At 33.7% G+C, this 21354-nt stretch overlaps 1 protein-coding gene across 2 annotated transcripts in view; it reads right to left on the reverse strand.

Annotated features, from left to right (window-relative positions):
- Positions 1–21354, reverse strand: part of Nrx-1 (Neurexin 1) — a 763150-nt gene that overhangs the window by 737115 nt on the left and 4681 nt on the right. For both annotated transcript variants that reach the window (XM_035088915.1, XM_035088914.1), the window contains exon 2: positions 8771–8918. In XM_035088915.1, coding sequence (XP_034944806.1) covers positions 8771–8918 — 148 coding nt within the window. The remainder of the gene's footprint in view (positions 1–8770; positions 8919–21354) is intronic.

Raw genomic sequence — 21354 nt, forward strand, 5'->3', positions numbered from 1 at the left:
TTGCGGAAAGAAGCTAGTATCGTAGCATAGATTGTAAGAAAAAACAATACACTTTCCCTAGTAGCCAGTCTTGACGTCAGAATTTTCGTCAGACTTACGTACGTCTGTTTCCGTTCTGCAACAGATTGCCATTCATTACTGACGTTAAATTTTTCTGAAGAATATCTTACGTCTGTGTGCTTCAGAAAAATGACAGATACATATCTAATTAACAAACTTAGGGCAACATACGTAAGTCTACCGTCAATCTTACGTTGATGAGGCTACTAGGGCTATGCCTTTTGTCAGACTTAATTTCTTTACCCCGGTTGGAAGATTGGTATCACTTCGACTTCCATCAACTCATTTCGAATCAACTTGCTTTGCTGTAATCATTGCTAAAAATGAGAAATGAATTTGAACAGGTGTCTATATTCAATACTAATAGAATATGTAATGAATAATTGAACTCGAGATAGTCTCGAAAAATTTGAGTCGTTGTACCACAAACGCGAGTTTTGAGATCGTTAGTTTCTTTCTTTTTGCATTAATATTATTCAATTTGATATGAATATGTATTAAAAAAAGAATAAATATTTAATATATGTCCCACAGCCTTAGTTGCTAATTCAGCGATTTATCAAATTTACTTAGATACATGGCCGTAAAAGAGACGGTGGGGTTCTTATCGGACCATGATGGATTTGACTACGTAGAGGAAAATAGAGATGAAAGTACTGCGGGAGGTGGAATGGGTTTAAAATTATTATTATGATCTCTATTTATGCAAATTTTTCGGACATAATTTTTATAAAAGAATTGTGTCACGTCTTATGAAATTTTTTTTAACTAGCTACTGTCTTAAATTAAGTCAAAATTGATTGTGGAAGAATTTATCGTTAAGTTTTATCTACAAAATTGCTTTTTGTACTATTCAAAAAAAATTCAAAAAATCACTTTTTTACACAATTCATTGAAATAAAACAAAAGAAAGGCATGATTCTATAGAAGACATAGCACTCCATTCAATTTTAAACTTTTTTGGTTTTTGAAAATTTTTCAAACAATTATTTAAAATGAGAATGTAGGTATTTGTAGAGTTATTCAGAAGGTATACATGGCGCGAAGTTTTACTTTCTGACGAAGGTAATTTTGGTAGGATACTTCAAACACTTGAAAAAAATTCTGAATAAGATTTATGCTAGCTAATATTTGTTAATATTTTAATCAGACATTTGACCTTCAATTTCTTACGCATACCTATGAAATTTTTTAATGAAATAATTGATAGAAACAATACACACCATTTTTTACAAACAATTGTCAGAAATAAGTAGTTAATACAGGGGGGGGGATTAAGACATCCTGTTTTACCTGCCGTGCGGTTGTGTTCTATGCTAGAGTAAGTTACCACCAGAGCCTGCAACTTATCGACCGCAGGTTTAGTTGTCGATGTTCCCGCTAGATGGCGCTGCACCAGTCGGTAATCATTACCGATCTAGGTAGCGCTGCTCTTGTAGCGGATAAAAAATTAAATTTTAAAAAATTTTTTCAGTAAGTGTTACTAATTTAATGTTGGTAATTGTTACCGATCTTATCTACCAGGTGGTGGCGTGTAATAACGCGCGAAATGTGAATTTTGAAAATTTTATGATGCTAATGTTCAATTCAAGTATCTTAGAAGTGTACTTTACTTTGTTTATATACTATTCTATTATTGAATTATTCTTGATACTTTATTTTGCACAAGTAAATTACTATGTGTCTTACTATGAAGAGAAGACTTGACCATATTTAAAAAATATTTAAAACAAAAAACTTCTTCTTTTGGACAATGTGACGGTTTTGTAGTTCAAGAGAATCTTATCGTGTCGCATCCTGATCCTCTTTTGAGTTGGTGTAGTGCTGGTTAGTTGAAATTCGGCAAAAAAGACACTGAGAACACTGTTGCCACAATGATGATCCAAAATGGTTCGCCGTATCTAAACCCTTCATCTAACGTCACGTCTCTTGGATTTTGGCATTGGAACCATACACACTTAAATGTTACCAAAATCAATAAAGCAGGAAACCAAAAAAACGTAAATCTACAAAACTGGTCACTGCAATCCTGTGGGCTACGTTGATTACTAGAAAAGAACGTGGTTTAAAAATGCGCGCACTTGAAGAATTTGTAAATCAGTTAATAAAAGAAATGAAAATATTTTGGACAATAACAGGTACAAGGATTATAATTATGGTCACGCATAATGGAGTTTATTAACCTAAAAAGGAACTAGGATGGGATACGACTATTTCCAGAACAGTAAGGAAAACTAAGGACGACTCTGGAGCTCAATGTCCGATATTGCTGTATCCATGGGGATCTAGGAGCAACGTCAGGAGTTTTTGGGTAGACTTGAGAAACGTCCAGTAGACGACCATGGACCACCCCTACAGCGTTTCAGGTGGACAGAGGAGCTGAGACGGGATTTAATGCAGTGTTGGGAAAGATGCGAGCCACAGACCTTAGGCTATGCCAGGCGCCTGCATACTCTGTGGTGCGAAATGCACCCAGAGCTACAACAACTAACGCACGCGGCGCTCGCATCACAGGTACAGTATACTCAGTCTCGACAGCGGATAGAGGAAGAGTCAGACTCTGACTCTCCAATATCAGACGCTTCAGAGACTGAGGACGAAGTTTAACTGACACCCGAGACAGCCGCACCGAGGTGGAACATACTTCCGTTCCGCCCTTCTCTAACTGCAGAACCCTCATTTCCTCCTCCTGAGGGCGTTAATCAACAGGACTTCACCTACAGAGAGGGTAATTCTCTCCAGACAATTCCGCTCTCTGCAGAAGATCTAGCTAGCGTAAATCTGACTCTTCGCGCTTTCTGAAGCCGCAAGCCCCTGTCACTTATGAGTCTCCAAGTGCAGAAAGAGTCTAAACCTACTGGACCAAAATATATGGTTACGCTACATGTCGACACTCCAGTCCTTCAATTTTTCAGAAAATTCTGCGACGAACATCTATCACGAATTCCTGAAGAGTTCTAACGAGTCAGCATCGATGAGATCAGGAATGCTCTGAAGAACTGGGCTGCCCCTGGGCCAATTCCCACCTTCTAGTGGAATAAATTGACATTATTTCTTCCTGGATGGCTCGTTGAAAGGCGCATTGTGCTGATCCCCAAAAGTGGTGTTTGTCTAACCAAAAAAACTACAGGCCTATTGCATTTCTGAATACTCTCTACAAATCGTTCATTCAAATCATGATTAAAAGGATTTTGGCTGCAATAGAACCTGGATGGAGGCAGATATACGAACAGCGTGACAGCAAATATGGCTTGACAGGCTGCAAGGAAAACTCTTTAGTAGACCGATCTGTTACAACGGACGTGTACTACTACAAACGCAACTTGTCAATGGCGTGGGTGGATTACAGAAAGGTATTTGATACAACCTCTCACGAGCTCCTCCTCTACTTGCTCGAATGCCTTTTTTAGTACCCTCACAAATAGTGAGATGCATCGAACATCTGATGCCGCTTTGGAGGACACGGATTACCACAACATCTGATGAAATGAGAGTGTCCACCAGAGCAGTGCCATTTAGGAAAAGCGTATATCAGGGAGATACTCTGTGTCCTCTACCATTTTGCATCTCCCTGCTGTCCTTATCTGTCACTTTACGCCGAACGCCTGGATATAAAGCGGGACGAGTCTCCAACCGCGTACCGAAAGTAATACATCTATTCTATATGGATGACTTGAAAGTGTACGCGGCAAGTCCTGAGAGACTACGAGCAGCCTTAGAGGTTGTGTCCGAGTATACCAGTGTAATCGGCATGGAGTTTGGGTTAGACAAATGCGCAGTAGCTCACTTCATAAAAGGAAGATCACCGAACTGGAGTGATAATGACGAGCTTACAGAAAGGAGCATCATAAAAGATCTGGATGCTAAAGAGTCATACCGATATCTTGGACGGGCACAATTTCCTTTACAGGACGTGTCTGTCATCAAAGATACTCTACGCAGTAAGTATAAGTCGCGACTTAAGAGAATATGGGACTCTGAATTATCAGGCCCTAATAAAGTCGCAGCCACAAATATGCCTGTTGTCCTAGTCTTGCTATAACCATTTGGAGTTCTTGAATAGCTCCGAAAAGAGCTTAAAGAACTGGACATTATCACGAGAAAGGTGTCCAACGCTTATACTTTCTCCGTGATCTGGGAGAGCGTGGACTACTAAGTTTGGAATGTCTACATGACAGGTTAGTGATAGGCCCGGCTTATAACATCTATGAGAGCTCTGATCCTCTTCTCAAGTTCGTAGACAGCTTTAAACTATTGGGAAAAGATGCGTTTCCATATAGAGCAGCATATCGGGGCCCCCGGGGTTACATAGATGTTTCTGTTCTTCAAGATATGCCGCGTAACAACGGGGGCAGATTATAGTTCGTCGTGCCCCATTTTCGCACTGCCCTATATGGTAGTCTGAACACGCCGAGCGCGAGACGTGTTAGCGACCGCCGACCAAAGCGGATAAAGTTGGTACTACGGGAGGCCAAATTCCAAGCCCTGTGCCTGGGCCTGCAAAGTCAAAATATGACATGTAGTCGTAGGTACAACTGGCCAATTGAGGTCCGACTCGTAGTGGTATGTTGTAAGGCCTCGGGCTTGTTACTTGTATCCCTGTGCCTGTTCTGAGGTGCAGGTATACGCGTCTTGGGAAATGACATCGCGAAGAGAGTAGACTCATAATTTCCCAGAGTTATACCCAAAGAGACGAGGTACTCAATTTCCGTCCTTCGGACGGGGGAAGCATCGATTTGGATAGAGCAGCATATCAAGCAGCGCAGAACCTCAGCTCAGTTTTCGAACCTAGCAGCCTAGACAGTCTGAGGCTTTTGTAATTGACTAGAGGGGAGCAAAAGGTCAATATAAAAGCAACCGAGCAGTCAAAACTGCTCGACGAATATGTGGCAAAGTCCTTACATGATATGTTTTATCGTCATCTCGAAAAACAGGACTTGTCACACCAGCTGACTTTTCAATATCTTAAGTCAGCTGGCTTGTTCTCTGAGACCGAAGGATTCATTATGGCCTGCCAAGATGGTATATTTTCCACCCTCGCCTACCGATGTAATGTTATGCACGAGCAACTTGAGGACACAAGATGCCGATTTTGCCATGGTGATGTAGATGAGACTCTATTTCATGTGCTATCGGCTTGTCCGAGATAAGCACGCTCAGCTTACATTGACCGGCATATCGCCGCCCTAAGAGTGCTGTATTACCACCTTCGGCACTCTTATGGAATAGACGGGACACCAGTGCTGCACTATGTGCCCGGTAAAATTGAGTCAGTCATTGAGAACGGGAGAGCAAAAATTCTTTGGAATTACCCGCTCTCTCTCTCTACGCCTTAACGTATTGAACACAATAAGCCGGATGTTACTCTTTTCGACCATACCACCAAGCACGTATATTACATTGAGTTCTTAGCCCCGGCTGAGACAAATATACGTGCAGAAGAAGAGAGTAAACAGGAATGCTACAGAGAGCTCATGGAGGGCGTGAAAAATGTCTATCACGAATACACAGCGCACGTGATAGTCCTGGTGATTGGCGCCCTCAGAGGGCTGAGAGACCGCTTTCTGACAGAGCTTCGAACAAGACCAGTCTGACGCAGTCAGGCTCAGATTCTCGCGGCTCGCATGCAGAAAGCGGTCATCCTTGGTTCTCTCCGAATCCTGAGACGACTGTAAATAAATGACTGAACGGCTGCAGCCCCGGCTCACCCTCAAACCTGAGGAAGTCGGGTGTCTGCAGGATAATCCCGTCTGGTCAGGCCCCAGGTGGGTCGGAGATCCTGGCCTGGGATCCCTGGCCAGACACCTCTGACGAATCGCAAGATGATAATAATAATAATAACAATAATAACAATATGGAAATTCATAATTTAGAAAATAATTCTAAAAATTTGGTTGAATTGGTCTCAACTTCTTCGGTTATTAATAGTTCTTTAGCTTTTGCGAAACCGGGTAAATTTGATGGTTCTCAGACGTTGGAATCTTATTCCCGTTAATTTGAGACAATCGCTCGTCTGCATAAGTGGACAAATGAAGTTAAAGCATCGATTTTAGTGTCCTGTTTGAAGGATAAAGCTCAAGTCATTCTAGAAAATTTGAGTTAAGAAGATTTAGGGAATTTTGACAAATTTAAGAAAATTTTGGAAGATCGTTTTGGAAAAGCTTAAATTTCTAGAGCTTATTGTAGTTGTAGCTTAAATTTCTAGAGCTTATTGTAGTTGAGACTTCAGTTGACAGGACGTCTTCTTTTTAATTTATAACTGTCAATCTTTAAATTTTCTATAAATTTTCTGAAGTTATTATTTGGTTATATTTTAAAATATCTTATATGTATGTTTTGGAGGTCTTTAATGATTTTCAGGTGCTGCAGTCCAGCTATAGGTGTGCCGTCGCGGCCACCTGACTTATTTTATGAGATTCATTATGTAGTAATATTTTTAATACTAAAAATAACGCCGTTCCTCGCGTTTTTAACATTTTCTAACAAAACATTAATTTTGCTACTCAATATTACTATCGCTGATTACTTAGAATTTAGTCTTGGGAACGTCCTTTGCTTTTGTTTAAACTTTTGGCTGTCGCTGCCTGTGAAAGCGCATCAGTTGGTGAGCATGTATGTGTACACATACAGATGTTTAGTTACTTATTTCTGCTGGACAATGTGAAATATAAAATGTAGGAGATTTTTAGGTCTTAGGTGATAGAGACCCCTTTCAGGGTCATTACTCATTAAACAATATCGTTTTACTTATTGTTACGTCCTGACAGACTTCACTTTAGTAAGGCACTTTTGGCGCACGGCTAACGATACCTCCTCGCGTTCAGGCTCTCCTAATACTTCGCGACACAGAGAGGCAGTATATTTATTGAAAAATTCGAATCAAAAAAAAAAAATCATTACTGGAAAACTTGTTCCGTCGAGAAGGTGAAAGTTCTACTTCAGGCGAAACTTGATACTCCGTTTCGACATTAAATTGTCAGCAAAACATTCATGATTTATAAAAATAATTTATTAGGTCACTATTCATTAAATTAAGTTAAGCAATTAATTTATTGAAGTCCAAAAGAATTAGAGAAAAATATAATGATATGCCGGACATAACACTTTGACTTGACAAAAGCTGCAAATTTAAAAAATTGAAGCCTATTTCAACAATTTTCTCCAAAAAATGTTCGTATAATTCAAGATAATTTTGCTACATGTGAGTCATTTTGGTGGATATGCATGTAAGTGTATACATAACCATGTTTTAATTTTTTAACAAAGAATGATTTATTTTGAACTAACATAACTTAAGTTACCAATGGTTTTAAACGGATTGTTTTCAAAAAGTGAACGGCTTATAAACAAGAACAATAGAAAAATTGAACATTCTTAAATGTTATCATGTCTGAGTGTATTTCAATTATTTTACATAATTATTCAAAATATATTTTAAAAGAAGCTAAAAATGTGTAGCAATAAAACTTAAGGATTGAGGTTAACGATTATTACTTCAGTTATTTTTCTTTGAGTTTTTCTAAGATTTTGTTAAAGCAGAAAAAATTTCGAACAATAGCTGAGGAAATCATCTTTTAGAAATTTTAATGCTTTTGGAAAACCGACGTGGCGGAAAAGCAATGAAACTTTCAAAAAAGAGTACGTGACGTAAGAATTCTACTGGATAAATATGTGAGATCGAGATCAGATCGTCGTGGAACATCATTGGAAATTGTGAGTCTCATTCGTCTTGAACATTTTATCGATAATATTTGAAAGTTTGTAAATTCTTGTAAGTTTATTTGATCGTCAAATTATGTTCAATTAATATTTAAAGAATTCACGAGTGAAAGTGAGTACTGCGCTGACTGAAGCATCGACTAAGGATGAATTAATTATAATACATCTCAAGCTGAATTAAAGAAATCATTTGTTGGTAACGTTTAAATTGTTATTATAATTTTTCAATACTTTTCACTTCATAAATTTTGTTATTGTTTTTATATAAATCACACATTTATACTTTCTCTATCGAAGATCCCCTCATCCCTGTCTATTGGTCAAAAGGCTAGGACTAACAAGAGAAACTTATAGTCTCTAAGACTAAGCATATAATCCACATTTGACAACTTTAAAGATCAAAATTTCATAACACATTCTTCTATATCTAATTATGATCTAAAATCTAACATCTGTTTTTTAATTTAGGTTTAAAGGTTTAGTTTTATTTTCTTGAAGAGAAAAAGACTCAACTAAAATTGACCTAAACAAAAACAGAAAAATAAATCTCATCTACAGTACCGGACATAAATGCTGTGTGATTTTTTATAGGACGGTATAGGGAAATCACATGTATAATCTTTCAAAAAATTAAATACAAATTGGTACTGTAGAGAACATTTATTGAAACACTTCATTCAAATGATTGTTATGATGATTATATACGGGAACACGTCTTGTACGTAACTGTGATCGATAATGAAATTTATAGAGGTCAATAAAAAGATTTTAATATTTCGAAAGCATAGCAACATGAAATTAAACATTTTCACATTCATTTTTTATGCTGAAGATGTTGGAACGTTCTCAGCAATTAAAGATAATAAAAAAATAATAATTATCTCAGTGTTTCAAATAATACATTACAACAACAGATTCGTGTCAAGTAGAAAAGTGAATAAGTAATATTTACGATTCTGTAAACTGAAAAGAAATATTTTAATTATATTACCTTTTTCACAGAAATCTCCTTCATAGTGATCATTACGACATTGGCATATAGGACCATCATCAGTAGAGATACAAATTCCGTCATGTTGACACGGATTCGCAGAATCACAGCTATCAGTTTCATTTGATGGTATAGCATTGAGAATACTCTGTGAATACAATAATGAAAAATTACTTTTAGTAGAAAAAATGCAACAAACAAGAGGTAGTTTATTTACAATCAAACAAACATATACATTAAGAAACCTGGTCGATTCACTGATGTCTAACTCCTGCACTCCTTATCATTAAAATTTATCACGTTTTCCGGGTAATAAACACAATGTTAGAAAAATCTTTTAAAAGATGAAGAAAACATAGACAGCATGAATTTTATCGCAGATTATGTAAAAATTGTATCTAAAGTATAGAACAAAAAAAAAGATCTTAAAAAATCACTTTATAAGGAAAAACTTTTGGAAATAGAGTTTCGATTTGTCCAATCAAATAATATCTTCAATTTCTAATTGGATGATTGATAACTCTATTTTTAAAACTAATTGTATTTATAAAACAATCCAATTTTTTCCAATATTTCTTTTTTTTTCATCCAATAAATATTATCATGTGAATAATGAAATAGTTTAACAAATCCGAAAAAAAATCATAAAACAAATTCTTCAGTCAATTGATCATTAAAAAATTTATATTCGATGACGTTAAATCAGATTGAATTTCATTGGCAATCGTTTTCTAGCTTTGATTAATGTACGCAATGTATTATTAATGTAATTTGGATTTTTTTATGTTACTAACTTCATTTCTAAACAAATGTTCTATGTCTCCAGAATTGTAAAAGATAGATTGAAATTCAGAAAATTCCACAAGTGTCTCGATTGTAGTATCCACTGATACGTGATCCGAAATTTTCGGAAAACTAGCTCGTACTCGTGACTTCATACACATAGATATTATTTAACTAGTATGAACAGCAATGTATTATTTATTTATAACAATTGTATTTGTTATAAATAGTTGAAAAAAGAGTCTATTATTAGGAATCAAATTTTTTAAGGTCATGAGGGAAAGATTAAAGTATAGACTACAACCACTAAGATTGACATCACTAAATGTTACGTCCTAACGTAACAGACCTTAGATATGGCGGTAAAGATACATAAAAAATAAATACATTAACATTTATAAACACGAATATAATAAGAATAATACAGATCTCGTATGAAAATGGTTTAACATATTCCAAATACTCGTTGAACGATTTTTTGTTTTTTACATCTAATTTAAACGTTAATCAAAAATTGTATTATAATACGAAAAGTCCGTCACATATCAACCAATTTTGAATATTTGGTTGGCATAATGCACTTTTTGAAGTAAAACTTCTTTACGCACGCTTGACTTGAAGAGTAAGTTGGTGGATGTGTGACAATAACAATTAAATTATCAATTGATAAAGTAATTTGTAATTTTATAAATCAAATTACGAATTACTTTCGCATTTGATAATACTTGAGGTGAAATTTCAAATTACAAGAGAAATATAAAAATTTTTTTTGCATAAGAAATTATATGTTTTAAAGTTCATATCTGTATTTTGACCATAACACATATGTTCATAAGACTTTATTTATGTTTTAATGTTCATGGAGATTTTCTAATGAACTCATTCACATCTGAATTGTTGAACAGATGTTCTAATGTTTGAATTAATGTTCTGGTAATGAGGAATGTGTTCAAACGATCCTTTTTATATTCCAATAGTGAAATTTGCGTCTAATATTCGTTGTTGTATTATAATGCTGGAACGGTTTTTCTAACGAACAAACATGTGTTTCAACGTTATGACATTTTGGCGCCCAAGCAGACCGACTGCGATTTTATGACTGAACCCTCAGATAATTTGACGGACTTAGCATGATAGATTTTCAACAATTAAACATTGTTAGTGAAGATTGAAGATCCAAGATTGAACTTATTTATCCTTCTTGAGTGAATCTATACGTGTTACACTCGTGAGGGTGATACCATCGTCATAAAGGATAACTTGAGAACTGTTTCATTTACCGTAATTGGAGATAGCTTTTGTCATACAATTACGTTTTATGCCAGGCATATCTGTATTGAAAGGTTCGTTTTGTACGGCGCACCGTTTTCGTCCGTTTTAATTCGTGAATTAATAAAAAAGACTCGTATTTTTTTCGATGTAAGGTGCACAAATGTTTCATTTCTGGATCTGTTGTCTCAAGGAAAAAAGGTAGATGGAGACATCACACACCATGTGAATTTGGAGATCAAGGCATGCTGTTTTGGTGAGATATCTTAATCGTAACCAATATTCCCTTAGATGAACAAAGTTGTGTTCAATTGCTTCGACAAATTTTTAGAAATCATTCCAGAGATAATCCTCGTGCAGATGCACCTGCTTAAGCAGCTTCTACGATTGAAGAAGATGCTCCTGCTGTTGAAGTTGAAAATGTTACTCTCGTTGGAGAGTCGGGTAACAAAGATAATTTTCTATTTGATGATTACGTTCCAACGCACTCTTAATTAGTTATTCCGAGCTATCCGTAATTTTTTCTTAGCTTGATTTAAAATGTTTAAATTTCAGTTTACTTGGTTCATATTGTGAAACTACAGCTTTTTTTAAATCTTGGCTTTCCATTTGTACTATATTTAAACTTGTTTCATCATTTGGACACTGCAGTAAATTTGAAAACTTAATTACTTGCTACTTGAAACTTTAAGGCTGTTAACCAGGTTGATTTTCATATTATTGTAATTTACCAATACTGGTGCCAGTAATGGCCGATATATATGTTCAAATTACCGACCGTAAGTAATACAAAACTGAGAGAAAATTTTAAAAAATCCAGAAAACTATACATCTATCGATGAAAACTGTTGCTTGTTCTTCTGTTAATAAATATTTTCTAGTTTTATAAACAATTTTGGTTTTCATTGAAACAAGTTGGTCACTTAATTATTTTCAAGGAGTTAGCTACCCTAATCAATAGCGCAATAGCTAAATGTATAAAACTATTGTAGAACATCTCCATGAACATTAAAACATAAATAAAGTCTTATGAACATATGTGTTATGGTCAAAATACAGATATGAACTTTAAAACATATAATTCGTTATTGAAACATGAGTAAAATCATATATTTATGCTACTATGCAAATTCCTGGTGTCTGTCTATCTGTTCACACTAATCTCTGGAACGGCTTATTCGATTGCGACCAAATTTCGCACTTATGTGAAAGGTGTTGTAAGAAAGGTTATAAGCTACTTTTTTCACATAAATTATTCATAACAATTGAGTTCGTTTTAAACAATTAAAAACAGGTTCTATGCAGCATATTTAAGTTCTTCCAACCCATAATTTTTTCTTTCACTAAAACAAATTTACAAATTGTGTAATATAAATAAAAACCTACTTCTTTTGTTGATGACAATTGAAACTATTATAAACAATCGGGATTGGAATCCATGCTTCACATTAAAGTTGATTTAACGAGAAATTTTTTCCTCTATTGGAACAAAGTTTCTAACTGTGTAAAATAAATATTAACCAACTTCTTTTGTTTGTAACATATAATTTGTTGTAACGTAATAGAAATTGAGTCTTACAATTGAATTTGAATTATTCCCTTCCATTATAAATCCTTACGCATATTGTTTTTTCATTATTACTATCACATCGCAATAGGTTCCTAAAATTTACTTATTTGCCGACGGAGTCCCGAGAATTTACTAGCTACAACATATATATATATATATATACGAATAAAATTGCAGTGTTTGTCTGTGACTTTCAAAAAACTGCCTTAAAATGAGCTCAGAGAGTTATTTGCGAGCTGTTGTAACGTAAATAACTATTTATCGAAATTCTGTCTGTCCGGGGTAATCTTGGAAACGGCTGGACCGATTTCGATAAAACTGTGCAGACATAATGAAACTGATGTTAGGAGTAACATAGGCTACTTTTTGTACATAAAAACTGTTTGTAACAATTTTCTAAACAATTAAAAACAATGTCTACCCTTGTAAAACAAACTGATAGGACTCAACAGAGAACGACAAGATTTCTATCCAGTTGCACATTCCTTTGTCGTACGCTATCGTGCCTATACAAAAAATGTATTTTCGAATAGAGATTTGAATCGTAATCTATCGTAATCAATTCGGAAAAATTTGAACAAGAATCTAAGACACATTGCTTGTTGTATCATATTGTTTGGTGTCGTAAATCATGATAAGAGAAATTATTGTAATCTATCGTAACTGAGTGTAACCAAAAATCTTGTCGTTTTAAATACGGAGAATAAAACAAACAAAAATATGCATATAATTCACTATCGTAACGTCTGGATAAGACGTCTATCGTGATCTTTGACAACTTTTGAAAGAATATATGGTTATCGTATTGAATTCGGCAAACATAAAGGGTAGTGAGCAACGATAAACACAAATATTTATTTTGTATTTTATCGTAATCCATCGACAATATTACATATACTAGAGAATATTCGGTCGTATCCTGTCGTAATTGATCGTGAATATATTATTTGCTCCAGAATATCCTGTTGAATCCTGTTGCAGCTAATCGTACCTATTTATTCATTTTAGAATATCCTTTCGTATTCAGTTGTAATCGATCGTAAATATATTATTTACTCGATAATATCCTAATGTGTCCTGGATATATTTAAATGAACGGAATATGCAGAAGTAGTTACGACAAAAAACGATATGATCTTTAGAAGTGAATGTAATATGTGTCATTGGTTTCGACAGGATACCAATCGCAAAAATTATTAAATCTCAATTAAAAATTAAAAAAAGACATTATATTGTGAAATATAGTGAAATAATAAATCCAAAAAATATTATAAAAGAATGTAATCGTTTTATGAAATTATTTTAATTCGGATAAGTGTGTTCAATATGACGTCACTCATTTGATTAACATTGTAGTCATTATCAACGCAGATCTAAGTGCATTTTGAAAAACTGAGATTCACAGTGTAGTTGCTTAAAGGCAAACAGTTTTCAAATCTCTGCTTAGTCATTAGTTATCTACTGAGCAAATGAATTATCCAATTACGGTTTTTATTAACAGCACGATGGAAAAACTATCCGTTCGAAAGTGTTTCTTTTACAGTGTTCAGTAGATTTTCCAGCACGTTTCACCCTCCTGTATATGAAATAATTCGACGGGTATTTTGGTTGTACAGTCGGCTTCATTAATTCCTTTCCTATGCTACAAGAGCAATTATCAACCGTAGTAGCAATGTTTTTTATATTGAGTTTCCAATCCTTGAGTACGATTATCATACCTACACGCAGAAAGATGCATAGTAAAAACTACCCTGAATTTTGCGTCTATCAATATAACATAACCCTAACATACACCTTACTACTTCTCGTTTAACAACACAACATTGCTATGTTGAAGTTATTTTACGATAATATAACTGTTATGTTATCGTAATGTTACAGTTCTCTTATTGACAAAAAAATTGGATAATTCTTCTTTTAAGATTATTACATAAAAAATATGATTGATTAATTTTACTTAATGAAAATTCTGTGGAAAATTAAAGGATTGGAAATTGAATTCAGTTTGTTAGTTAACGACGATTGCTTGACGATTACATTGTTTATAGCAACGAGGGAAGAGTTTGTTTACCTCCAGTTTAGGACTGAGACTAGCTAACTTTTGACGTCTTGTCTTCGATTATGTATTTGAATCTGTCACTTTTAATAAACTAACCTTTAATATTAGTTGTTCTTATTCCATTAGTTTACATTTGGTATCAGAAGTTGGATTTGTCTCTGTGTGTTGTGATATTTTTTTAAAGTTTTGAAAAATGCTAAGAACACCAAACCGTCGTCAAACAAAGAGGGAAACAAGGGGAACTCGTTTCAAAGATTGTCTTGAAGAAGATAATTCTTCAAATTGTGGATAATTGACTTTGGAAATGCGGATGAACAGATTGGAGGAACAATTATTGCAGAACAAATTGGAAATGAATGGTTTATTTCAAAATTTCATCTTCATTTATTAATAATAATTTGAATTCTCATAATAATAATAATAATCTAAATTTAAATAATAATAGTAATAACAATAATTCGATCAATGTTGAAACAATTCCAAATAATTCTTCAGGAATTGTTAATCCTAATAATTCTTTAAATTAAAATCCAAATTTAATTGAATCGGTCTCATCGTCTTCCGTCGAAAACTCGTTGTCTTTTGCGAAACCGGCAAAATACGATGGTTCTCAGACGCGAGAATCTTATTTACGTCGATTTGAGACCATCGCTCGATTACATAATTGGTTGAATGAAGTTGAAGCTTCAGTTTTAGTGTCCTTGTGATTGGGATAAATTAGTTAAATATGCGTATCCGGGGATTTCAGGTGATCAATAAGAATGAACGGCTGGATTACAGTTTATTGCAGGATTAAATAATCCAAAATTACAATACTCTTTACGGTCAGAAAGGTTAGAATTCCTTCAATCGGCGACTCAATGGACTGTTGAAGTGGAGTCGATTGATAAATTATGTTTCGAAACCAAAGATGTTAAAGATGATCATATTTGTTGAGATGCAAAAACAAGGTTTACTATTGGGCCAGTAGGCACCAGCACAAATAGGCGTGTGAGTGAGGCTACTGTGTGTGTGTGTGTGTGTGTGTGTGTGTGTGTGTGTGTGTGTGTGTGCATGAGCGTGAGCACGGTAGAAAAATTCAAGACTAGTCGAAAGGCACATGCCAAGAAAACTAGTGCTCCAAAACCAGTACTCCAAAATATTGAGTGTAAAATGCTGTAACTATTAATTCTACTTAATAATAAATTTCTTTCTCTTCCTGTTAAAAATGTGCATTAATAATTTACTACCGCTACTGGCAATGAATCAATGCTAACAGGGTTATGGGCCCAGATGAAACTTCGGAAGTTAGAAATTCACCAAAAGTAAAAAGGAGAGAAAACGTGAAAATGGCGTCAGCGTTGGTGAGAGACAAATATCCAATCACCCCATTCGCAGGTGAAAATTTTAGTGCTTGGTCATTTAGACTTAAAAGTGTTCTTAAAGAGAGAAAAGTGTTGAAAGCTATTGAAGAAAAGACATATGCAAGTGCGACAGAAAATGCAACAGGAGAAGCTAAAGCTCAAGCTATCATCATAGCAACAGTGGCTGATAGTCACCTAGAATATTTGTGCGGGAAAGACACAGCCTACGAGATGTATGAAAATCTGGCAAACAGCTTTGAGAAGAAAGGTGCCAGGAGTAAACTTGTTTTGAGAAGAACGTTAAGTGAAATGAAGTTTAATGAACGAGAGAAAATAATTGATCACTTTATAAAAATGGAAGAAATATTTTCACAGCTAAAGGATGGAGATAGTGGGCTATCAGAAGAAGATAAAATAAATTATATTCTATCCTCCATGCCTAAGTCATATGAACAGGTAGTAGCGGTTTTAGAATCATTTGAGAACCTCAAATACGACTTTGTAAAGACTCGATTAATTGGAGAAGAAGAAAAGCTAAACAGAAACAACTCAAATGGCAATCGAAGTGTCAGCAACGCTTTCCTGTGTTTTCAATGCGGCAAACCAGGGCACAAGATATTCGAGTGCACAGAAAATAAGAACAAAAATAAATACCAATCATTTCGAGGGTCAAGTCATCGTTCAAATCCATCAAACTATGGACGCCGTCCAGATAATGAGCAGCGAGAAACGAGCAACGAACGTCAACAACATCAACAGTACTTCAGAGGAAGAGGCAGAGGTCGAGACAACAGATACAAATTAACACATTTCACAGAGGTCGATAGATCAGCGTTTCTTTGCAGTGAGACTAGGGAAGTATTAGTAAATCGAAACAAAACGAACAAAATAGAATGGGTTATAGACTCAGGCTGTTCCGATCACCTGATAAATAATAAAGATTATTTTTCGAAATACGTAGAACTAAAGAAACTCATATTGATATCAGCAGCAAAAAACACGAGCGTGTTAAAAGCCATAGGAGTAGGAAATGTTGAAATAAAAAGTAGAATCAATAATAAAATCGAATATTGTACGATTAAAAATGTTTTATATGTACCGGAGTTGAGAAAAAATTTACTGTCCGTCTCTAAAATGGAAAGTTATGGAATGAAAGTAATTTTTGCTTATGGGAAGGTTAAAGTTTATAATAAGACGAAAAATAGCAAGCTGATAATTAAGGGGGAAAAAGATGAACATGGGGCATTGTATAGAATAACGACTGATATAGTTAAGTCAAAATCTTGTAATCTTTCAGAATGTAGAGACAAAGATAAACAAATAAAATTATGGCATAGACGCCTAGGTCACTTGAGTATGGGCAATATAAATATATTAATAAAGAAAAACTTAGTCAACGGGTTAGAAGAAATCAAACACAACAATACTGATAATATTCTGTGTGAGCAATGCGTGATGGGTAAGATGACCAGACAACCGTTCACAAGGGCAGGCCATCGAGCCACCAAACCCTTAGAATTAGTACACAGTGATGTCTGTGGTCCTCTCCATCCTACCACATGGGAAGGGTATAATTATTTTGTTACGTTCATAGACGATTTCACTCATTTTGTTATGGTATATCTAATTAAACACAAATCAGAAGTATTTGAAAAATTCAAATCATATTATAATTATGTAACTAAACATTTTCAGAGTAACGTACAAAAGCTAAGAGCAGATAACGGGGGAGAGTATACGTCACGAGAGCTGAAACAGTTCTGCGATATCAATGGGAATAGTTCTTCAACACACAGTAGCTTACAACCCCGAGATGGACGGTGTAGCAGAAAGAATGAACCGGACATTGTTGGATAAGGCTCGCACTATCCTAATTGAAGCTAAAGTAGCCAAAATATTGTGGGGAGAAGCAGTGTTATACTCTGCATATGTTACAAATAGAAGCCCGACAGCAGATAGAGGAAAAACCCCAAGTGAGCTATGGGAGAACAGGAAACCAAACGTGAGAAACCTAAGAGCTTTTGGCAGCGACGCCTATGCTCACATCCCAAAAGAGCAGAGAAGTAAACTGGATCCAAAAGGAAGAAAACTAATTATGGTTGGCTATTGTTTATCTGGGTATAAATTATGGGACGGAGAAGCAGGAAAAACCATCGCAGCAAGAAACGTCATTTTTGATGAAAGTCCAAAGACAGAGAAGGAGTATCTAGAGATAGAATCTAGTGAAATAAACGAAGAAGCTGATTATTTACGTAACGTAGATACAACACATGTAATGTAACATTGATATTACCATGTAATATAACATCTACATAATACGGACATAACAACTGTAACGTTATGCCAATGTAATCATAAAATGTGTACCACAAAAATACCCAGTAAATACTGTTATATTGTAGTTATATATCCTTGACATAGTTGTTGCTACATATTTTATTACAGTTATGTACCATAGAAGTAACATAGATATTACTATTTCCGCCTTAATTATATAACATTGTTTTATAACTTTGTTATATTACAGTAATATAATGGTTACATAACATTTTTATCAACATTGATATTGTTTGAATTGAAAAAAAAAATTGTCAGCAATGTATTTTTATTGGATTTCATTGCTTTTGTTTAATATTTTATTATTTTTTAAGTGTAATTTGATTTCTTTAGTGGAATGAATTTTTCTTATTTGGGGGGATTCGAACCTACGACCGCCCGCTCGCACGCAACTGAAATCTACGTTTTTACCCACTAGGCTATTCTGATACTTAATTCCCAAATTGAAAATAGACCCATATAAACATATATTTTAGTTACATGTATAAATATATAAAAAAATGAGAATAATTGTGTGAATTATAGTTCATTTGAGTTATTATGTAATAATTATTATATATAATGTCTTCTATTTTAATTGAAATTTATTCATTTTTGAGATTACAAAACATTTTGTAAATGTCTTAGGTTAAACAAATTGATAAAAAAATCCTTATTTTCTGAGTATTAAATACGCATAGCCAATAATAAAGTGAACGAGAAATTCTCTGACAATTTAGGTACACAAATAGTTCTTGAACTGTAAAATATCCTTATAGCTTAGAAACAATTACCCTGATCTGCTATCAATCTCAGTTTATCTACATATTGAAAAGAAAAGCAACTATAACCAGAATTTTGTAATGTTACATCTGTAGAATATGCCGTCAATACAAAGAACGCATGTAACATCAATGTGGCGATGTTACATTACAAGAACATTGTGCGTATGCAACAAATGTTACCTAAAATTATTAAAAACATGTTATGTAACATTTAAATAATAGTTGCATAACAAATGTAATGTAACATAGAGATTACAGTGTTATATCATAGAAACATAACATTAAATAACAAAAAATATATACTACTAGTATAACAGTGTTATATAACATGGATACAACATGCATGTAACGCTAATTATATTGCCATTAGATAACTACGTTATATAGCTACAACGTCACATGGGTGTGACATCTGCAATATAAACTTGTTACTTTGACAATATATTACAGTTATATAATATATATGTAACTTTTCGTTGTATAACTTGTTACATATTTTTACCTTCGTGTTATATTTCTGATATATTCAGTGTTTACTGGGATACTATCGAAGGTCAACTCTGAAAATTTTTGACGTGTCATAGTACATTTGTGCAATAAAAACATCATAAAAATCATGTAACACCGATATCACAATATAATATTTTTGTTCCATTGCATAAAAGTAACTACTATTATAATACTTTGTTACGCTCATGTTATATAACAGTTATATTACATACACATAACTAACATTAACATAAAATTCTATCTGACGTTATATAACAGCAAAGATCGATGTTTACTGAGATATTCCAAAATAATGTGAAAATAGTACAAATAGTTGCTGAAAAGTATGATTAATTGGAATTTGGAGAAGTAAAGTCATTTACGATGAAAGAAATTTAGCTACTAGCTGTGGAATATAATATTTAAAGTATTGAAACCTGTACATCCTTTTAAGAAATTATTTGTGGTGGTGTAAGGTATACTCCTAAAGCTTAACAAGAAAAATTTTGTAATATAAACGATGATTCGATTGTTTAATTAGCTAATAGTAGAATGGACTTTATAATGAAAATATATTTGCTTTTCGTGGGAAATTAAAACAAGATATCTTTTGTCATAAAAACTTTCGAAGTTAGAAATACAACAATTTCATCTTAACCCGTACATATTTAACATATAAAAGAATGAGATAGCTTTTATGCTAATCATAGTGTCTATAGAATCATTTACATTACGAGAAACATCATTTCACATCATTTTCTGAATTTTATGTTCATAACAAGTTAATAGTAAAAACTCGCAGTTCTTATTAAGAAAAGAAGTATTCCTTTTAACTGAAATATATTATTGTCGAATAGAAATATATAAAATATTGTTAAAAAAAGTAGTTATGCATAAAAATTATCCTCCAAGTATAGGAAGCCACTCTTTTCTATTCTCTAAGCATAAAGAAAAATAATAGGTAAAAGAAAATTGTATTTTTTTACATTTTTCTAATATTTTGTTAACTTGTTTTCTTTAAAAAAAGTAGAAAAATATGGTTCGCACGTAAAAAAAAATTCCACTAGGTAATCAATCATAATTAGGTGTGCTAAATAGAATTGAGCTCGTAAATAATTTTTTTTGTACCACTGAAGAATGCATATGATAAAGCTGCATAATTTATCCGTATGTCAGGCAGATGGTATGAAAATTTACTATAGTTTAGTTTGTGGAGTAAAGATATGAAATTATCGGCATCAAGAGACACGTTTATTTTTGTAGTGTCTCAAACGCCAAGTACGAATAGCGGTGACGGAAGCACTACTGTGTCTCTATTTCGCTTAGATTAGCACCTTTGAGGTTATGCTTTCTAAATTTTCTAATTTCTCTGCAATAATGACATAAACTTTTTTAAAAAATCTTTGAAAAATCCATTAATTAACTGCGATAGAAAATTGCGATTGCTATTGTATCCTGAAAATCATTTATTTGGAAAAATAAAAATTGGCTACACTCCTTGGACTACAATTTGAGTAAAAAAAAATCTTTTTTTCTTGAAAATACGACTTTTTTTTACAAAGTTAATACTACTATGAAGTTGCTGCATGACTATAGAAATAATTATGTTAATAAAAAACGAAAGAATTACTGAGACGACAAATTACAAATGTAAGAAATTTTTTGTATAAAAAATTGTTCATATCCTGAAAACAGTAAGAGAAAGAGCAAAAGTAATAAAATTTTGGGGATAGTTCTATACAATAAATGGTAATTGTTCTTATAACATGAAGAAGGCATCAATAAAGCGAAATGTATAAAAAATCGTGAAATCATACCAAAAACAGTACTAACGGACTTCACAAATATACGCGGCAAGTATGAATAACGAAGACGATATAATAATCATCGTTCATAAAGTGCAATCTCCATACAGCTCTTTCATACGAACAATAACTAAAGTACGTAAAATTGTGGAAGCCAAGTATTTA

Source organism: Chelonus insularis, unplaced genomic scaffold (genome assembly GCF_013357705.1).
Source record: "Chelonus insularis isolate UGA/USDA-ARS -01 unplaced genomic scaffold, ASM1335770v1 contig_56_pilon, whole genome shotgun sequence".
Taxonomy (NCBI): Eukaryota; Metazoa; Arthropoda; class Insecta; order Hymenoptera; family Braconidae; genus Chelonus; species Chelonus insularis.